The sequence below is a fragment of the Acanthopagrus latus genome, chromosome 9, assembly GCF_904848185.1.
Source record: "Acanthopagrus latus isolate v.2019 chromosome 9, fAcaLat1.1, whole genome shotgun sequence".
Classification (NCBI taxonomy): Eukaryota; Metazoa; Chordata; class Actinopteri; order Spariformes; family Sparidae; genus Acanthopagrus; species Acanthopagrus latus.
In genome coordinates this window covers 5,009-24,191 of record NC_051047.1, presented here as the reverse complement: position 1 = coordinate 24,191, position 19,183 = coordinate 5,009, and the positions used below count along the sequence as shown (strand labels likewise).

Genomic DNA, 19,183 nt, shown 5'->3' with positions numbered 1-19,183 from the left:
ATGGATTGGTACTGCAGAACAATTCCTTGTAACCCTGGCTCCTGCGCTGAGAGGCCAGCCAGTGATTGTAATTAGTGCTGACAGGGCTGTACAGAGAGTTACAGTACCTATGGTGACAGTGTGAAAGGACGCGCTCCATTGTCGCCAGAAGTTTTTATGTCATTATATCATTTAAGATTGTCTGCTCATTTTAAGAACATTTTCAGTGATCCCTGTCCTTACAGTATGAGAACTAACAGCTAATGCAGCACTTACAGCTCATAGATAACTGTAAGCTCACAGCAAAGCTGAAGACACCAGAAGTGACTGTTTCTGTTCAGAGCAGTGGTGGTCCTTCCTACAGGCAACACAGTCACGTGCCACCTAGTGAGGGGCACCAAATATGCAGCGAGAAAAAATTCTAATTCAAATTATAAGGTCTATTTATTTTTCAGTTTTTGCCATCCCTATCTGCAACAATACTTTGACATAAAAAAATAAAGGCAAGTAAAATAAATGACAATTCCCACCTATAGCTCCTTTAGCTGTTACAAGTCACAGTCACACCATGCTAGTGAGCACACTGATGCGCGGTTGGTCATTCGGCAGTGTGTCGACGGGTTACATTCCGTAGAAGATGAAACAGCAAAAGCCATCTGGGGCGCACTTTCAAGGGGCAGAAAAGAAGGAGAAACATGCAAAGGACAAAGGTGTGTCATTTTGATTATATATTTCTTAAATTCACTGAGCATTCATGATATACCATAAATTACCATATAATAGCCGTGTTTCAGTTCACCCCCAGGTCCCCTTTAAATGCCGGGTGCAGGTATATATTTTAGTAAATAACCGCTGGTTCCAAATAAATGCTGTGTCTAATATATTTTAAAAAAACATAAAGGAAGAAGGCATCCCCCACTGACACTGCACATTTTCTTCTTCGACTTTTTCAAGTATTGTGCTCACTTGCTGTCAATCATTATTACATTAATGATCGCCATGGCTCCAGTGCAGAATAGAAAACAAAAATATAACTTGAAATTCAAACTTTCAGTCATAAAATATGCAGAGGAAATCTCGGGAGAAGCAGCTGCAAAATGTTTCTTTGTCGACCCCAAGAGAGTGAGAGAGAGTAATCAGCAAACAGGCAAATGAAAATGATCAGAGCGATGGCGAAAGGAATGTACACCACCGTGAGTGACAACAGAGGTAAGGAGTTTGCCGTGAGTGCTGGTTGGCTGAAGTGTTTCCTAATAATAAGAATCATTTGAAAAACAATTGGAACCTTACAGCTGTGCTAGTTCTGCCTAGCATGGCTAGCATGACAGCGTTGTTCATGTGTACCTTCAAGCATTCATGTTTAGCCAAGTCTTCCTGTCATACCAATTCAGAGAAAAGCCCCTCTGAAACACTTTACCTTTTTCATGGGCCTGCTGTGTGGAGGGAAGGAGGGAAGTGACCGTGGATGCAAATGATATATGGCTTGTTCTTGACAATTAATAACACATTTATTGTAGTGTGCAGTAACTATTTTTTTAAATGATTATTTTGGAAAAAAATAAAAACAAATAAATAAATAAAAATCAATTTCCATCAGAGAGAGCCATGCCCTAGTGCTCCCTTTTGGCCAGCCACCAATGGCAGTCACACATCCTCTGCATTAGAGTTCAACATCAGTCCCCCGTAGGGCTGTGTGATCTCCTCCTGATCACACTGTACACCCATGTCTGTACTCCCAGACATCAAGAGAACTCTATTGTGAAGTATGCAGATGACACCAGCATCGTCGTCTGCCTTACAAAGAACAGATTCAGAGGTTTCCATACCACAGGCTGTGAGACTCCACGTTTCCTTCTCCCAACCCCAGTGTTGCAAAAATAAATTTACCTTGTAACCATGAAACCTTGATAATTTGTGTCTAGAAGTGTATGATTTAACCTTTTTCCAATGGTAACATATTATAAAAAATAAAAATCACATTAAAATGAATGTTAAATCACAACACTTGATAGAATATCTTCACAAAATATCTTGATAAGATCAAATCAGGAGCCAAGCGTATTGTCCCAGCACTAATGTAGACTGTAACATAAACAGTTGAATTTGTCAGATGCATGGGACATTTGTGACAATGTGGAGGTGAGCGTGGTCGAGGTGCAGCTGTGGGAGAGAGAGAGGTGGAGAAGGCTCAGGAGAAGGGTTAGTAGTTAGTAGTGTGCTGGACCTCAGATGGGAGATGCCGACAGAGACGAAGAGACGCACAATACACACAGGACACATTTGGTTCCCTGAAGCATATTATTTGGCGTTATGTTGCTTGACTCAAATCAAGACTGTCTGGAAACCAGAACTGTGTGGGGGGGCCTGTTAATTTACCCACAGTAGCACTAGGAAGGCTACAGACACATGTTTGTCTGTGTTGGTCAGTCTGCCTGCTTGTGCTTGACAATGCCATTTAGCCGCAATAAAAATGACAGAAGTGATATGAATAAACAAAAAATAACAATCTCATTAGATAAAACATGTGTTGACAAAGTTTTACTTTGGGACATGATTTGCAGTTAAAAGAAATCATAATATATTGCGAAATATGATATCACAGTACTAAGCATATCACAAAATGTACCATGATATTGTGGCACTGTAAGTGACTAATGTGTGGAGGGGGCGGGTCCTAAAGTTGTTCAGTGCACAGATGGAGAAGGGCTTACTGGAGAGAAACTAAGCGCCAAGAGTCGGTTGTTCGCTGAAAGTGAATTTCAGCGAATAACCAACTCTTGACATTTAATTTCTCTCCAATAAGCCCAGTGGTGTGCCGGAGTGAAAGACACAAGTGTCTGCAGACACAAGTGTGGCGAAAAAAAGGGCAGAAAATGCTGTTTTCATGAAGAATGGCTGTGCAAATTTGACTGGCTTAGGTTTCTCAGAGAGAAAAATTTCATGAACTGCAAATTTTGCAGTCAATACCCGCAGCATGTGGGGAACGAGATATTTGCGGGTAATGTTGGCACTACATAGTTAAAACATGACACACAGGTCAAACACAGTGCTAGTCTAAGGCATAAAATATGCCATGCCCTGTTCTCCAATGAAAATGCAACTCCACTGTCCACCATTTAGAAGGCAAGAGGCTGTTAATCAGTGTGCTGCTGAATTAATGCTGCTGTACAGATGTGGTTCAGGCAGGGTAAGAGGTCTAGAAGGCTAAATTACAAGGGCTGGCCTTCTGAGCCTGTAGGACCACAGGAGGTTCTGCTCTAAGGGAGAGTGAATAAAGGCACAAGTTGTTTAGGCCTACTTGTTCTGTAATGACAGTAGAGTTATTGACCAGTGCCCCAAATGTTTACATAAATTTACAGTATTTATTAAGTTGTAGTCTGTGTATGTGAAAGGATAGGAAGGTTAATGAGCACATACTTTGTTTACAATTCTGAACATAACTTTGCATTTGTGATTTCTGAATCTATGTTCATTATCATTATGCTGTAATGACAGTAATGGTGCTGTCTTTATACCTTATTTCTCTTATGTTGCTTCTTCAAAAGTTCACAATAAAATGTGACAGAGAATTTAAAACAAGACATTGTAATTTCTGCATTTATTATCAAAGTGTTTATCAGTAATACAGTAAAAACGAGAGGTAATGTGAATATTTGTTTCGCATGTTGATTTACAGTGTCTCCTGTACATTTTGTGATTGTGCTCCTAAAATTTAGGGTCAGTTGTGGGCCTAGTAAAAAATTTAGTCTGGTTCCCTGCTGCTTCATAGCACAGTGTATTGCTGTGAGGTGACAGTGCTACCCACTGCATTACAATGATGTTCTACATTAACATGATAAACAAAAAAAGTGCATAATGAAGGCAAAGTCACATATGTTTCCTCATTGCGTGGCTGTACTATACAGTCTGCAGAGTTCAAACCAAACTGATTATCATGTTTTCATGAATTCAGCAACAACTGGAAGGGAAGAATGACCAATCTGGTGCAGTTCATTATGCTTTAGCAGACTATCGATGGATGGATGGATGGATGGATGACGGACAATTTTTTACCACATTAAGAGTGCACTGTATATTGTTTCATGGACTGCAAATACAGAACTCAAGCCAACACAGCCTCTTAAAAGCTGACAAACCACCAACAAAAATAATGTGTACTTTCAGAAGAGCTTGCTGGTGTATGATATAACTGTGTTCTGACTATAAATATAAAGCTTTGCCTAAAACTAGATTTGTAATCTTTCTATTCATTAACATATTCTTGTAAATAAAATACCTCAAACAGAGTCTGTCTGGGTTCACCCTGCTCTCCATGTCTGTTTTACAACCCTAAATGGATTAAAAGGATGTGCTGGGGAATTCCACTGCAGGCCCGCACAACACTCGAATCTAGAATTACCTCTGCAAGTTGAACATTTTAGAAGAATTTCTGCGTGTCTTACTTTCTTCACTCACCAAGAGAGTTCATCTGGTATTTGATGTAACCATGAAACGTGTTATCAATAGTAAATACTGAGTCAGACTCAACTATAGGCCTACATACGGTTCAAGAGAGGCAAAAGTTGTGGGATGTGTAGACTCTGATTCAGATCAAAGTCACACGAACCTTCTAACGCCACCAGGGTTGGGGGTTCAACTCCCTCACTCAATTACCCCACTTTTTATAAATAAATAAATAAAAATGCCAGCAATGTAAATAAAGTACTATGGCCAGTGTGGAAGTAACCATGTGACTGTAACGCGTTCCCAAGAGTATTTAACGTTACCGCGCAGCACCGGTGCGCCCCGCGCGTCTACATTAAGCTAACCAGGGAGAGATGCCAGAGAGACGCCTACCTGCTTCCACTGTGTCGGTCAGGTCGTGGTTGGTGGCTGTCCGGGGAAACTCCTTCAGTTTTCGGGAGCTGAGGTTGAGGACGCCGCTCGCGGCTCCCTCCTCCAACGCCCGCTCCAAGCCCCGGTTGGGCGGCAGGTTGCCGCTGCCGATGTGAATCTGGATAGACGGAGAAGAGCCGAGCTGGGAGAGAGCCGACTCCTGTCCCAACGTCGCCATAATAATTTCCACCCTCTCCGCCGTTATCCCCGTGTACGTCAGTGCAACCCGATATAGCTAAAGTCCAGGCAAACAGACAGACCGCGATTTATTCGTGCAGTGCCGAGCCGTGCCGTGTTGCGCGTTCAGTTTCCTACTTAATTGTCGCCGCAGCGTCCGTCTCCCCGTAGCTTCATCGACAATACAGCTGGGCGACATCCGGTCGACAACTTTCAAAATAACATATCCTCCAGTTTACTAAGTAGTTCAATTGCAATTGCATTTAAAGTGATTTAGAAAATGTAGACTCATTTGTTTGTGATTTCGTTTATTAGAATAAAGAATAACCTACAGGTTCTTCTCAAGTAATTATAGAAATGTCTACCTAGAAAGAATAAGTAGGTTAATCTGTGTTTTAATCATACGATTAAATGTGCTCCATTCTACTTCCATAATAAGGATTGGGTCAGCTAGATTAAAAATGAACATTCTCAGAAAAAAATGAACGAAAAAATAACAGAATGCTGTAGTTGTGGGGGAGGATATATGTTTGCCTAGTTTGTCCACCTCCTCCAAACATCCTGGGAATTCAGTCTCAATACACCCTTTTTGAAAATACAAAAATAAAAAAAGGATGCCTGACTTAACTTGTATTCCTGCCATTCTGATGTTCCACTGCTTCTCTAGTGTTTTTATTCTGAAGATAGGCCCCCTACATTTCCGTTTTTCTCTGTGTATTTCTTTGATTTTATTCAGTCAAGGCGGTTGCTCAGTTCACTGATTAGCATTGAAAAAATAAATTAAAATAAGAAACATTTCAAAAAAGAAACAGGGAGATCGAAATGGCATCAGAAACCCAGTAGACAGTGACATCTGCTGGACAGAATAAAAACGTGCTGCCTGAAAGTAGAAAAGAAAAGCCAAGATTTCCAGATGCTCCTAACAAAGTATTACCCGAGTGACACTGTGGGTCCATGTGATGATGTTTCTACCACCTCGACCCATGTTGTAGTCCTGTTAGGGGCCCATTTATCCACATATCTGCTGAATATTTAGGATTAGGCTATATTTAAATCTGCCAGCAGACTATACCACAAAGGAACAAATAATTAATAAAGGGTAACTCCAGCTATTTTACACATATGCTGACAGGTTTTTTGGAGTACTGCTGCATATGTGAAAAGAGAAATATGAACCCTTGTGTCTCCAGAGGAAACTGCATATAATCTAATAAATTGCCTCCAGTGTTGTCACTGAGTGGCCAGTGGCATTGTGGTTAACCCTCGTCTTGTGTTAGGGTCAAAACTGACCCGTTTTAATTTTTAAATGCCTAAAAGAATTACATAAATTTTATTTATTTCATCAAGACTTTTTGACTTTGTCAGGAACCTCTTTTTCAACCAAATAAAAAAAAAAAAAAATCTTTTCACTAAATTATAAAATACTCTGGTTAAAATTATAACGTTTGTGGTGTTAGGGTCAGTTTTGACCCGGTTATAATAATACTATTATAAAGCAATAATTAGAGCCAAAACTGAAATCATAGGTGCACTGTCAGCTGACAGACTGACAGCCAGCTCCTCTGCTAATCATGGGACTCCAGATTTTGCCCAGTATACCTGCACAACAACAAAACAAACAAAGAAGGGCATGTCCAGACATGTGAGGGGAATTCACTTGTTTGAGTGGCCTTTTGACTTGCAGAGTGCACAATTTGCAGCATGCAAAAATGAAGAGAAGATATTCAGTGAGCCAAGTGTTGGATCACATTTTTGCCGAAAATGAGGAAGAGGACACGGAACAGCACAGTGATCCAGATGAGCAGGTGTCTGAGGAGGAAGACAATGTGGAGTATCACCCAGAAGACACAGACACATCTGATGAGTCAGATGAGGAGGTTGCTGGTGCTGAAGCTGCTCCTGCTGAAAGATTGAAGTCCAAAAATGGTAAGATCTTTTGGAGCTCAGTACCTCATGATGTACATGTCAGGGCAGCTGCTGCAAATGTGATCAAAATGACCCCTGAAGTCACAAGGTTTGCTGCGACCAGGGTCAGTGACATCAAGACATGTTTTGAGTTATTTATGCCATCATCAATCAAAAGAATCATCATTACTATGACAAACCTTGAAGGAAAGAAAGTCCATGGCGACATGTGGAAAGATATCGATGAGGAATACCTGGATGCTTTCATTGGTGTTCTTCTTCTTGCTGGAGTGTACAGATCCTGCAATGAGGCAACTGACAGTCTATGGGACGCGTCAACAGGGAGTAAAATTTTCCGGGCAACAATGTCACTTCGGACATTTCAAATGATATCGAGAGTCCTCAGATTTGACAAAAGAGAGACCAGAGTGAGATCTGACAAGCTTGCTCCCATCAGGGATGTCTGGGAGAGATGGGTGCAGCTCCTTCCGCTGATGTTCAACCCAGGGCCAGAGGTGACAGTGGATGAACGTCTTGTCCCTTTCCGAGGAAAATGCCCCTTCCGGCAATACATACCGAGTAAGCCAGGGAAATACGGCATAAAAATCTGGGCAGCCTGTGATGCAAAAACCAGCTATGCCTGGAATCTACAGATTTACACAGGCAAAGCTGCGAGTGGCATCCCAGAGAAAAACCAAGGAAAACGTGTGGTCCTCGATATGACCACTGGACTGAAGGGTCACAATATCACTTGTTACAATTTTTTCACCAGCTATGACCTCGGACAAGAACCTCGGACAAGAACTTCTATTCTTAACTTCTAACGTTCTATTGCTGGAAAAAATACTTTTTTGCCTTTTCTTGATGTAAATATATATGGGTCAAAATTGACCCTTAACACCATAGATGTTACTTTTGTTATTAATATTAAAATAAAAAAATAAATAAAACAAATTCATTTAAGAGATGTGTTCTATACCCCTCAGTAATAGTCAGGTAACACAACAATCTTTTATTTATTGATATGATTCTATTGAGGTTTATTTTATCTTTTTTTTTAATTAAAATCGAGGGGTATACTGACAAAAAAAAGGCCCAGAGGCCCACACCAAAAGTATTAAAACCAACATTTTCATGGATAAGGAAGCCTAACAAGGTAAACAAGAGATGAGAAAAAAATTGGATGATATCTTATTGTTTTTAGTGTATTTTATAGCTGATTTAATACACGGGTCAAAACCGACCCATTAAGATAAGAGATGGTAACAGGAAGCTAACACAAGACGAGGGTTAATGTAGGCCAGATTTTGAAAAAGATTAAAGCAGTCCACAGGTCAAGTGTTGTACTCCAAAAACAATGGAAGACTCATTATGGATGGCCTAAATAAAAATGATCAGCCAAATACACCAAATCCAACACCTTTTCTTTTTCCACAAAACCTTTGTTGTCAAAACCTGCCGCCTACATTACCCACAGTGCAATCTGGCCACTTGAGTGACATCCTTGGATTCAACCCATCAGACTTAATGCAGCTTCCTCTGGAGCAACAACGTGCGTTCTTTCCTCTTTTTTCACATGTTCAGTTGTATTCCCCGCGACCTGTAAACAGACTTTAATGTGTACAATTGGTAAGACTTACCCTTTGAGTCCAGGCCATTAACTGGTCAAAACACCTATTTCTCATAGTGACGGAGGTGTCAGCCTGCCTGCCTGCCCTCCAGTCCATATCAGAATCAGAATCAGAAACAGTAATCCTTTAATGTCACGCAAACAGGGACATTTTAAATCCCAGTACATCTTTGTTGTCCAGCTGTCCACTTCCTTCATCTTTGTTTTTTAAGCACAATTTTGTTGTGAACTTAGAGCTGATCCACTGCCATCCTTCTTCTTTAAAGAAGAAGGTTTGGGTTTAAAGAAGAAGGATGGCAGTGGATCAGCTCTCAATGTAAATATGACATTACATGAGTTGAAAATAGCATTAGAGGGAAGTGGATACACAAGTCCAGGACAAGACCAACTATGCTATGCTATGTTATGTTCAGACAACTACCAGATGAAGCGCTGGAAATTATATTAAACCTGTTTAACCAGATATAGAGGGAAGGTGTAAACAACTGGAGAAGTGCTCTGATACTGCTTGTTGTTACCTTTTGTCCTTAAGTGGTGGTTGACTGGGAGTACCTTTTTTTCCACTGACTGCCTTTGTGCAGCAAACATCAAACAAAAGGGAACTGAGGGAATGTCCCAAGGCTGAAGTTCAACTCAAAATATGTTTATTCCATCCAGTGTTGAAATAGAAAACAAAAAAACTTTAGTAAGTAGTAACTGTAACTTAGAATATAACTTAGAAACTTAGAAAGATAGCAGCAACATAGGCTAGAGCCATAAAAAGCTGTGTGCCTCCAATCAACTACAGCTGGCCCACTCCTGGCTCCTACTCCTTCTTATTCTTCCTCTCCTATACCCTCCTCTCTGTCTGTAGAGGGTGACAAAAGGACATTAGACATGACAAACATTGGCACAGCACAGGGACATACATGTCTATTGTAGATCGGCTCCTACACTGCTATTTGCTAAGCCTGCTAAATCCACATGAAGGGCATTTCTCTCTACATGAGGGGTTACAGGAAGGTAGATAAGGTGACATTTACTCTCCTTATAGAACATCAAAGGGTCAGTTTCCTGGGAAAGGCATGGTCAAACCAGATCTCAGAGGGTCATTGTTTTGGTAGGAGATGACTGATGACTGTTGTTATGGCCAATCCCTATGTTCACCCTGCTCACTACCACTAGCCCTCACCCACTACTACTACACCCTGGAAATGAAGCAACAAGGGGTAGAGCTTTGTAATCTTCCCTAGGAATTGGGACACCACTTGCTATGCCACTGCATAGTTTACATTCAGGCACGCAAGTGACTACGTAGTTACGTTTGCACATACGTCCTACCATAACATCATTCATCATGCTTCGGTTGATGAATAAACAAACAACTACACGGAGAAGAGGCTGCCATCGACGACTGTTGTCTCTTGTAAATTTTTTGGTGGTATGTAACATTAATGTTTTGACATTCGCAAGCTTTTCATCAGTATTTTAGCCTAACATTAGCTAGCATGGCTCGCTGGCTAACATTACAAACTAACATGTAATATGTTATATAACTTATGCACCTAGAAATGTATTAAACCTCGGAGATCCTAGATGTGTTATCTAACATCAAACCTTTTGAAAAGGCACGTCGTAGGAGTAATCAGTCGTGGTGTCTAGCCAGGCTTGCTAATGTTAGCTGTAAAATGTTTTTTATTGAATACACTAACCCCAGGTGTTTTTGTTGACATTGTCAGAAAGGTAAGAGATAATTTTACTTTATTTTTGTTATTTTGGTGGTGCACTGGGCTGCATTATATAGAAAACTGTTTCTAATATTTATTATTAGAATTTTATTATTTTATATTAGGCACATTTTTCAATATAATAAAACCCATCAACCTCTTTGTTTTCCAGAGTGGCCGCCTTGTGGCCTGCTGCAGCCTGGACTACAATGTCCCTGTCTTGCGTTTGTGGTTCAACCTGGAGGCTGAACTGAGGCAAAATTTCCGCCTGAGTAGGATAGCTTGGCTTGCTTGCAGAACACCCTGTCTTCAACAATGCTGTGGGTGCAGTCGATGGCTGCCACGTTTGAATAAAACCACCCCAACTTCACAGACTGGACTACCTGAACTACAATGGCTTCTACTCGGTCAACAGGGTTAGGGTTAGGGTTAGGGGTTAGGGTTAGGGGGGTTAGGGTTAGGGTTAGGGGGGGGTTAGGTACGGGGAACTGAGCCCGCGCCGGAAGTGGCACGGGAGGTGCACTGTCCTTCCCCCTCTGCATCCCTCTCACGCGACCCCAGCCGGGGTCATAGGTCCGTTGGCGTGTGCGCCCATAGCGCACTTCCTTCCACGCTTCCTCCATATGTTGATGTTTGTTTCTTTCACGGTGTATTTAAATAATTATAGGTGATATTTATTATGTTTGTTGTTGATACTATGTAGATATATAATGAAATAATGATGCTTGTGCAACGTTATGTTATAATATGTCTTTATATTTATATTTATGTTTTATAGGTATCCTGAACTGAAAGAAATGAAGAAAAGAAACTTAAAGGGGCAAAAGCAATGAAATGGTTCTAAAAGAAAAAACAACTTAGTTGAGTTGCTGCAGAAAGTAAGAAGAGTGTGCTGGACGGCGACGTTTCGACCTAAGGTAAGGTCTTCTTCAGGCCTAGCACACTGTAATGAGAGATAGAGAGCTGTGGTTCAACTGGCTGACAGAGATACTGCTTGTTCCTAAGTCAGAGCAGGAGTGACGGACTCTACTGCTGCTGCCTCCTTTTATCTCCTCCCCCGGCACCCCACGCAGCTAAGCCCTCCCCCCTGCTACGTCTCCCCTGTGAAGGCTTCCTGCATGTCTGGGCATGTACTAACTGAACTCTATTTGTTTCTGCTGTTTTGTTGCTCAAATCCTGTCAAAAAATATAAATAAAAATAAAAATAAAGTGTCTGACTGAACTTAAGAAGTGAATAAAAGAAAATGAAGCCGAAGTCAGTGTGAAAAAAATGCTACAACAATGTGCTTCCCCCAGAGATCCTATGATTAAAATCGACAGATATGATGTGTTTCTTTCTTTTTCAGGTGTTCCAGGTGAGTGTTTTTTCTCTTTCAGGTGTTCCAGGTAAGTATTTTCTTCTTTTTCAGGTGTTCCAGGTAGGTATTTTGTTTTTCAGGTGTTCCAGGTAAGTATTTTCTTCTTTTTCAGGTGTTCCAGGTAGGTATTTTCTTTTTTACAGGTGTTCCAGGTAAGTATGTTCTTTTTACAGGTGTTCCAGGTGAGTATAATTACTGTAGGTAGGTGTTTTATGTGTTTTAATAAGTGTACTTAGTCATCTCAGGTCCAGGTAAGTACTTTAGGTGTGTGTTCTTCTTTGCAGGTGAGTTTTGTAATGTATTTTTGCTTTTCAGGTTATGATTTTATGTGTAACTGTCCTTTAAATGTGAATAACTTATGTGTGGTGATGTTACAGGTAAGTGTTTTTTGGTGTAAGTGTCCTTTAAATGTGCATATCCAATGTGTGTCTATGTGTCAGGTAAGTATGTGTGGTGTAAGTGCCCTTTAAATTTGGAATCTATGTGTGTGTTGTTGTTAATGAGCCAATTGTGCCTGAAATGACTAAATAAACTGGGCGTGTCCAATTATCTGTCTCCTTCTATGAATTCTTTATTTATATACTGAACTATCAATTTATTTATTTATTTATTTATTAATCTACTTAGTAATTAATTAATTTATTAATGTATTTATTCCTATATTAGCAGCCTTAAAGCTGTATGAATTCATCTATAATAGATTAACCGATGACCTCTGAGGGATATCTAATATAATATATAGAGGTAAGTATGTAGGTAGGTTTTAACTCTTTAAAGGGAAGTATTTTAATGTGTTTTTCTCTTTCAGGTAAGTATTTTTAGGTTGTATTGGTCCTTTAAGGTAAGTAGAATTTTGTTTGTTGTTTTTATTGCTCCAATTGTGTATGAATTAACCAGATTGTCAAGGTAAGTATTTAATTAGGTATCAATTGTTTGCAGGTGAGTATTTTAGTGTGTTTTCTTTCATTTAGGTAAATATTTTTCGGTGTATTGGTCCTTTAAAGTTGAAAGTTAATTTATGCGTGATTTTGAATAGTCCAATTGTGTATGAATTAAGTCAATTAACGAGGCTTTTATCACTCTCCATGTATTTATCTGTTATTTATTTATTTATTTATGTGATCCTAGCAGCCCTACGGCTGTATGACTTAATGTATTTAATCAACTAAGGGTTAGGTATAGTGGTGAAGTACTCAGAGTCTCTCCCTATGTTGACCAACGACAACATAGTTTGGGGTAGAGAGACAGAGGAATGCACGGGCCGCCGCAAGTTAGTCCCCATCTCACCTCCCACTTGCTAGCATGACCGGTGATAGAGGAGAGAAGAACAGGTGGAGGAAGAGGAAGAGTTGGTTGAGAGGGGGAACGCCTTTAGCGAACCAGCTATGCCTAATGGCAGGACAAATCCACACCACAGTAGAGTGTGTAATGGCTCAATAAATACTGCCTGAAATATCTACAAAAAATGCTGACTAGGGCGTGTCCAGCGTCAGGTCAGAGAAAGAAAAGAAGGAGGGGTTAGGATTAGACGTGAAGGGGGGAGAGGTTGAGGTTAGGATAACCGACTGGTGTGGCCATATGAACAACCAAGCAGACCGGCAAAACACAGAAAGAAATCACAGGAAGGTCAAAGGGGAAGACAGCATTAGGGACAGTTGCAGTCTGCAAAAGAAAAGTCATTAGATATTATTGATTGCAAAGTGAGCAGAGACAGTGCTTGAGGAATCATCATGACAGTATGCGGCACAAGTGGAAGCATCCCCACGACGCCGATGACCACCGCCCGTCCCCCTGAAGGGAACAGGAAGAGCCCCCAGACATCACGACAGACGCATCCACCCGTTGTCTGAATTTAAGGGAACGTGGGTCAACATGTCGTCCCGCGATGCCCCAAGGGCGAAAAACCTGGTAGGAATTTCGATTGATGATGTGCAAAGTCAGTGCTCACAGGAAATATATTAGTATGTCTTTTAGAGTTTTGCCTAATTAAACGTTGTAGCTTGCTAAGTGAGTGGAGACAGTGGCAGAGATGTCATCGTCTGAATCATAACAGCAGTCCTCTCCATGTGGTCCGCACCAGTGGAGACTGACTGCTGCAGTGGAAGTCTCCCCTGTCACTACATCCTCCCTCCCCATGTGGTCCGCACCAGTGGAGAGCGAAAGCTACAGTGGGAGGAGCTTGTAAGGCACAAGTGGAGTCCTCTGAACAGCGCAGGAGATCACTGCAAGTCATCCGCAACAAGCTGCCACCAGCCGACCAGGCCCCCCTGTTAAACCTGAATCCCCCCCGTCGGCAAAGACACCGGGGGAGCACACGGCCACACCAGAAGGTGCAGCAGCATGCGTCCGGCGTGCATAGCCCCAGGAGGGAATGTGGTGGGGTGCAAGGAAGAGCCCGATGACAACCGAAGGGAGCAGGAGTGCTCCCCCGACACCATGACAGACATGTCCACCTGCTGTCTGAATTTAAGGGAACGTGGGCCAGTATGTCGTCCCGCGATGCCCCAGATGCGAAAAACCATGAGGGAATTTCGAGTGATGACCTGCCAAGTCTGTGCTCACTGGGACACATCCTCAGTTGTGTGCCTTAGGATCATCGAGTGTTTCGACCCGTTACCACAAGACACTCTCCCCCAAGGAAGGTCCAGCCAAAGATGTACGGTCTTTGGTGTGTGTCCCTCCTATGCTGCTCTACACTGGCCACTTGTATTTGAAAGGCTTGTGTTTTTAGAGAAATAGATTCTAAAAAATAATGTTGAGCGCCTATTTTGAGACAGTTACAATAAACTAAAGCCTTAATTTGGGGGGGCTCCCAAATGCAACCAGCCAAGCTTCATTGTTACTCACCCAGAATGTCCTGTAGCATCCCCTTAAAAAGCACACAACACAGATGTTGCTGAGCAGGCAGGACCAGAGAGCCAGCTCCATCCCAGCCCCAAAGTCCACCCCTGCAATGTCCAGGAGAAAGCCCGCCAGAGCAGAGCCCTCCCGGCCACCACAGAGGTCCGGAGGACCAAGGCCAGCAGAGACTCGCTCTGCCTCCTTGATCCCCAATGGACTCAGGGCCAAGAAAAAAGCCAACTCAATGTGTTCCATACACCGCACAACAACAAAGAGTGGAAAAAGGAAAAAAAATAAAAATTGAAAATGTAAAAAGGTATAAAAAGTCCATATCCAACAGCAGGCCAATTGAAGAAATGAAGAAAGAAATCCTCTGCAGGGTAAAGTCCTTCATCTGAATTTGCTTTTTTGTTTTGCAATGGCCAAAGCTGGCCAAGTCACTGAAGCTGCTACGCTTTTCCCTTAGGGTGCAGCACTGTGCAAGTGACAGCCACTCCCCCTGTGTGTGAAGGGGTGAAAGGCACTCTGGGTAAACAACAAGAAAAGGAGGGGGAAGGGGAGAGAGAGAGGAGGAGGGGGATAAGCCTGCTCCACTAGTCTGAATGAGGCAGTGCAAAGCCTTATGGGTAAACACGCCCCCTGACTGTGAATGTGGGTAAAAATGCTCTTTTCTAACAGTAATTACACTGGTATATATAAAAATTCTATGTAAACTAACTCTGTTATGGTGTGTCTTTGTCAAATACCAAAAAACTACTTCTTAATCTTTTTATGGTCCATTGCACCGTGAGGGAGGTGGCTGGACAGCCCAGTAGTATGCTGGGGCAAAACACACAGAGGATCATGCCCTCAATGCCAGGCTGTGGCCACAAGAGGGCGCCATCTGTGAAAAGTAAACTGTCAAAACAAAGGAAGCCCTAAAAGAGCTGCCATATATGCCTACAGTTATACCTACACTCACAGGAAGAACTGGTGTCAGGCTGTGGCCACAGGAGGGCGCCATCTGTGAAAAGTAAACTGTCAAAATAAAAGACGCCCTAAAAGAGCTGCCATATATCAGTACATCTATACCCACACTCACATTCAGAACCAGTGTCACGCTGTGGCCACAAGGGGGCGTCAGCAGTGAAAATTGACAATTTAGACAATTCAATTGTGGACAATACTCTACAATTCCTATCCCTGCTTGGGGTGCTGATGCAGGTGAAATGGTCATAGAGTAGGGTTAGGCACAGGGAAGGAAGTGGTTAAGGTCAGGGCTCAGGAACAGGGCTGGGCATATACTAGAAAAGAAAATGACAGAAAAGATAGGTGGTTGGGATTAGGCATTAGGGTTGGGATTAGGGATTAGGGTTGGGATTAGGCATTGCAGAGAAAAAAAATATATAGAGGAAAGAAAACTGAATAGGAGCGGTTAGTATGGGGATTTCACGGCCCCTGCCAGGCACATGATGAGAGCACAGAAGTCCAGTGAACAAGGGGGGGTTATTTGGCTTGTACCGCGGCATTAAGTAGTGTCTTCCAAGGGGTGATAGGCTGCAGGGGGAGCAGCTTCATGGTGACATGGATTGCAGCTGATGCATGACCGTAGTGGAACAAGCCTAGCACTCCGCCGATATCAGTGGGCTTCTTCATTAAGCCTCAGGTTCTGAAACGGGGAGCAGCTGTTGACTTGTCCTTCCAGTAAGTCATGTTAGGGGGCAAGTATGTGGAACGCACGGTGGCTGCAGTGGGCACTGCAGATGGGGAGAGAGGAGAGAGGAGATCCTTTTGGACGTGTACGAGTTGACGTAGGTGACGAAGAGGGAGCGCATCCATGTGTGTGGGTGGGTTCCTGTCAGGACAGACATGAGAACAGTTGACAAGTATAGGGAGTTGAGATCCTTTTTGGCATGCACGCAGGCGCAAAGATGAAGAGGGAGTGCATCCAGGTGTGAGGAGTATAGGGAGTGAGGCTCCATTTGGGCTTGCATGAGGAGACGCGGGGGATGAAGAGGGAGTGCAGCCAGATGTGTGTGGGTTAGGGTCCCGTGCAGGAGGCTCATGAGAAAAGTTGTTAATTATAGGGAGAGGATATCCTTTTGGGCATGTACGCAGGCGCGAAGATGAAGAGGGAGTGCATCCAGGTGTGAGGAGTACAGGGAGTGAGGATCCATTTGGGCACGTACGCAGGCGCGAAGATGAAGAGGGAGTGTTTCCAGGTGTATGGCATCCTGTGAGGAGGCACATGAGGAGAAAGGGCAAATCCAGAAAGGGGCGTTGGTGGGCGTTGCCATAGGCATCATGTTTGTGCTTTACAAGGGCAAATAGGCAGCGGGGGGAGCACCTTTGTGCTGATCTGGGCTGCAGGTAATGCGTGATAGAAGAGTAACAAGTCGAGTGCTCCTCCCATATCAGTGGACTTGTCTGGGAAGCCTCAGGGGCTGATAGAGGGAGCTTCTGTTGACTTGTCACTGTGGTAACCATGTGAGGGGGTGATTAAGTGCAGAAGGTGCTGCAGATGGGGTGAGGCGAGATGCTTTTGGGCGTGCATGAGGAGACGTGGGGGATGAAAAGGGACTGTATCCAGATGTGGGGGGTTAGGGTCCCGTGCAGGAGGCACATGAGAAGAGTTGGCCGGTATAGGGAGTGGAGATCCTTTTGGGCCTCCACGCCGGCATGAAGATGAAGAGGGAGTGTTTCCAGGTGAATGGCAGCCTGTGAGGAGGCACATGAGGAGAAAGGGCAAATCCAGAAGGGGGCATTGGTGGGCGTTGCCATAGGCATCAGGTTTGAGCTGTACAAGGGCAAATAGGCAGGGGGGGGAAAAAGCACCTTTGTGCTGATCTGGGCTGCAGGTGATGCGTGATAGTAGGGAAACAAGTCGAGTGCTCCTCCCATATCAGTGGACTTGCCTGGGAAGCCTCACGGGCTGATAGAGGGAGCTTCTGTTGACTTGTCACTGTGGTAACCATGTGAGGGGGCGATTAAGTGCAGAAGGTGCTGCAGATGGGGAGAGGCGATATCCTGTTGGGCGTGCATGAGGAGACATGGGGGATAAAGAGGGAGCGCATCCATGTGTGTGGGTGGGTTCCTGTCAGGACTCCCATGAGAAGGGTGGACAAGTATAGGGAGTGGAGATCCTTTTGGGCACATACGCAGGCGCGAAGATGAAGAGGGAGTGCATCCAGGTGTGAGGAGCACAGGGAGTGGAGATCCTTTTGGGCATGCACGCAGGCGCGAAGATGAAGAGGGAGTGTTTCCATGTGTATGGCATCCTGTGAGGAGGCACATGAGGAGAATGGGCAAGGCAAGAGCATGGGGCATGGGTGGGCGAGTACGTAGGCATGACGCTTTTCCTTTTAAGGGATGAGAGGCTGCTAACATGGGCTACAGGTGATGCATGACTGTAGAAAAACAAGTCGAGTGCGCCTCATATATCAGTGGGCTTGCTTGGGAAGCCTCAGGGTCTGATAAAGGGAGCCTCAGCTGACTTGTCTCTCCAGTAGCCATGTGAGGGGGGCGAGTAAGTGTCTTGTAGTGCAGAGTGAGCAGCAGAGGGGGAGAGGCGACATCCTTTTGAGTGGTCCTGACGAGACATGAGTGATGAGGAGGGATCGCTTGCATGGTCGGTGCTCTGGTGTGCCCTGGCAGGGAGCAGTTAAGAGGAAGTTTTGGTGGATAGGGTTAGTAACCTGACAGGAGCTGGCCCAGTAAAAAAAGTTTCCTGGTGGAGGAGGTAGTTAAATAAAACTTCCCAGGCTAGGCCCCATGGAAGGAGAAAGTAATAGTCTATTTAACAAAAAATATTTTTATTAGTATTGTTGAATATAACAAATAATTGTTGCAATGAAATGCAGCGAGAGATAATCTTCAAGACAATTATAGTCTGGCAGCCTGATTACAGTAGCCTACAGACTGTGACCTCAGAGTGTACTTTGTATTCATAGAATTTGCATGTTCTGGATAGAATTACCACCAGCCCATGTAGATGTCAGACTACTCCTGATCACACTACAGTTGCCGTGTAATCAAGAGAATAAGATTTTACAAAAAGGGAGAAAATGTTCCTGCCGCCACATATTTAGAGATTATGACAAAAACAATTGCAGTCTGGTAGCCTGATTACAGGAACCCCCAGACTGTGACATCACAGCATATTGTGTATACATAGATTTGTCATGGTCTGGATCGAATTACCACCAGCCCATGTAGAGGTCAGACTAGTATTGATCACACTACATTTGCCGTGTGATCGAGATGCTTGGGGTTTGCAAAGAGGGAGAAAACGGTCATGCCGCAACATATTGGGTTGAATGAGAGGAGCTGGTCCGAGGCACTGGCTAGGGTTAGGTATAGTGGTGAAGTACTCAGAGTCTCTCCCTATGTTGACCAACGACAACATAGTTTGGGGTAGAGAGACAGAGGAATGCACGGGCCGCCGCAAGTTAGTCCCCATCTCACCTCCCACTTGCTAGCATGACCGGTGATAGAGGAGAGAAGAACAGGTGGAGGAAGAGGAAGAGTTGGTTGAGAGGGGGAACGCCTTTAGCGAACCAGCTATGCCTAATGGCAGGACAAATCCACACCACAGTAGAGTGTGTAATGGCTCAATAAATACTGCCTGAAATATCTACAAAAAATGCTGACTAGGGCGTGTCCAGCGTCAGGTCAGAGAAAGAAAAGAAGGAGGGGTTAGGATTAGACGTGAAGGGGGGAGAGGTTGAGGTTAG

General features: G+C 43.5%; 1 protein-coding gene and 1 long non-coding RNA gene across 3 annotated transcripts; one reads left to right on the top strand and one right to left on the bottom strand.

Moving 5' to 3' along the window:
* Positions 1-434: 434 nt before the first annotated feature.
* LOC119025643 (leucine-rich repeat and calponin homology domain-containing protein 1-like) lies at positions 435-5,599 on the bottom strand. Its single transcript, XM_037109415.1, has 2 exons — positions 4,816-5,599; positions 435-645 (listed from the first exon to the last, which is right to left on the bottom strand). Exons 1-2 carry the CDS (start codon positions 5,030-5,032, stop codon positions 578-580), a joined length of 285 nt encoding a protein of 94 aa, XP_036965310.1. The 5' UTR covers positions 5,033-5,599; the 3' UTR covers positions 435-577.
* A 5,149-nt stretch (positions 5,600-10,748) lies between these two features.
* LOC119025950 lies at positions 10,749-12,784 on the top strand. 2 transcript variants are annotated; one of them, XR_005076972.1, is made up of 3 exons: positions 10,749-10,845; positions 11,051-11,189; positions 11,278-12,784. It is a non-coding gene; the product is annotated as an uncharacterized LOC119025950 (long non-coding RNA). The 2 variants fall into 2 exon arrangements; XR_005076973.1 differs by having other exon boundaries at positions 10,759-10,903.
* Positions 12,785-19,183: the final 6,399 nt, after the last annotated feature.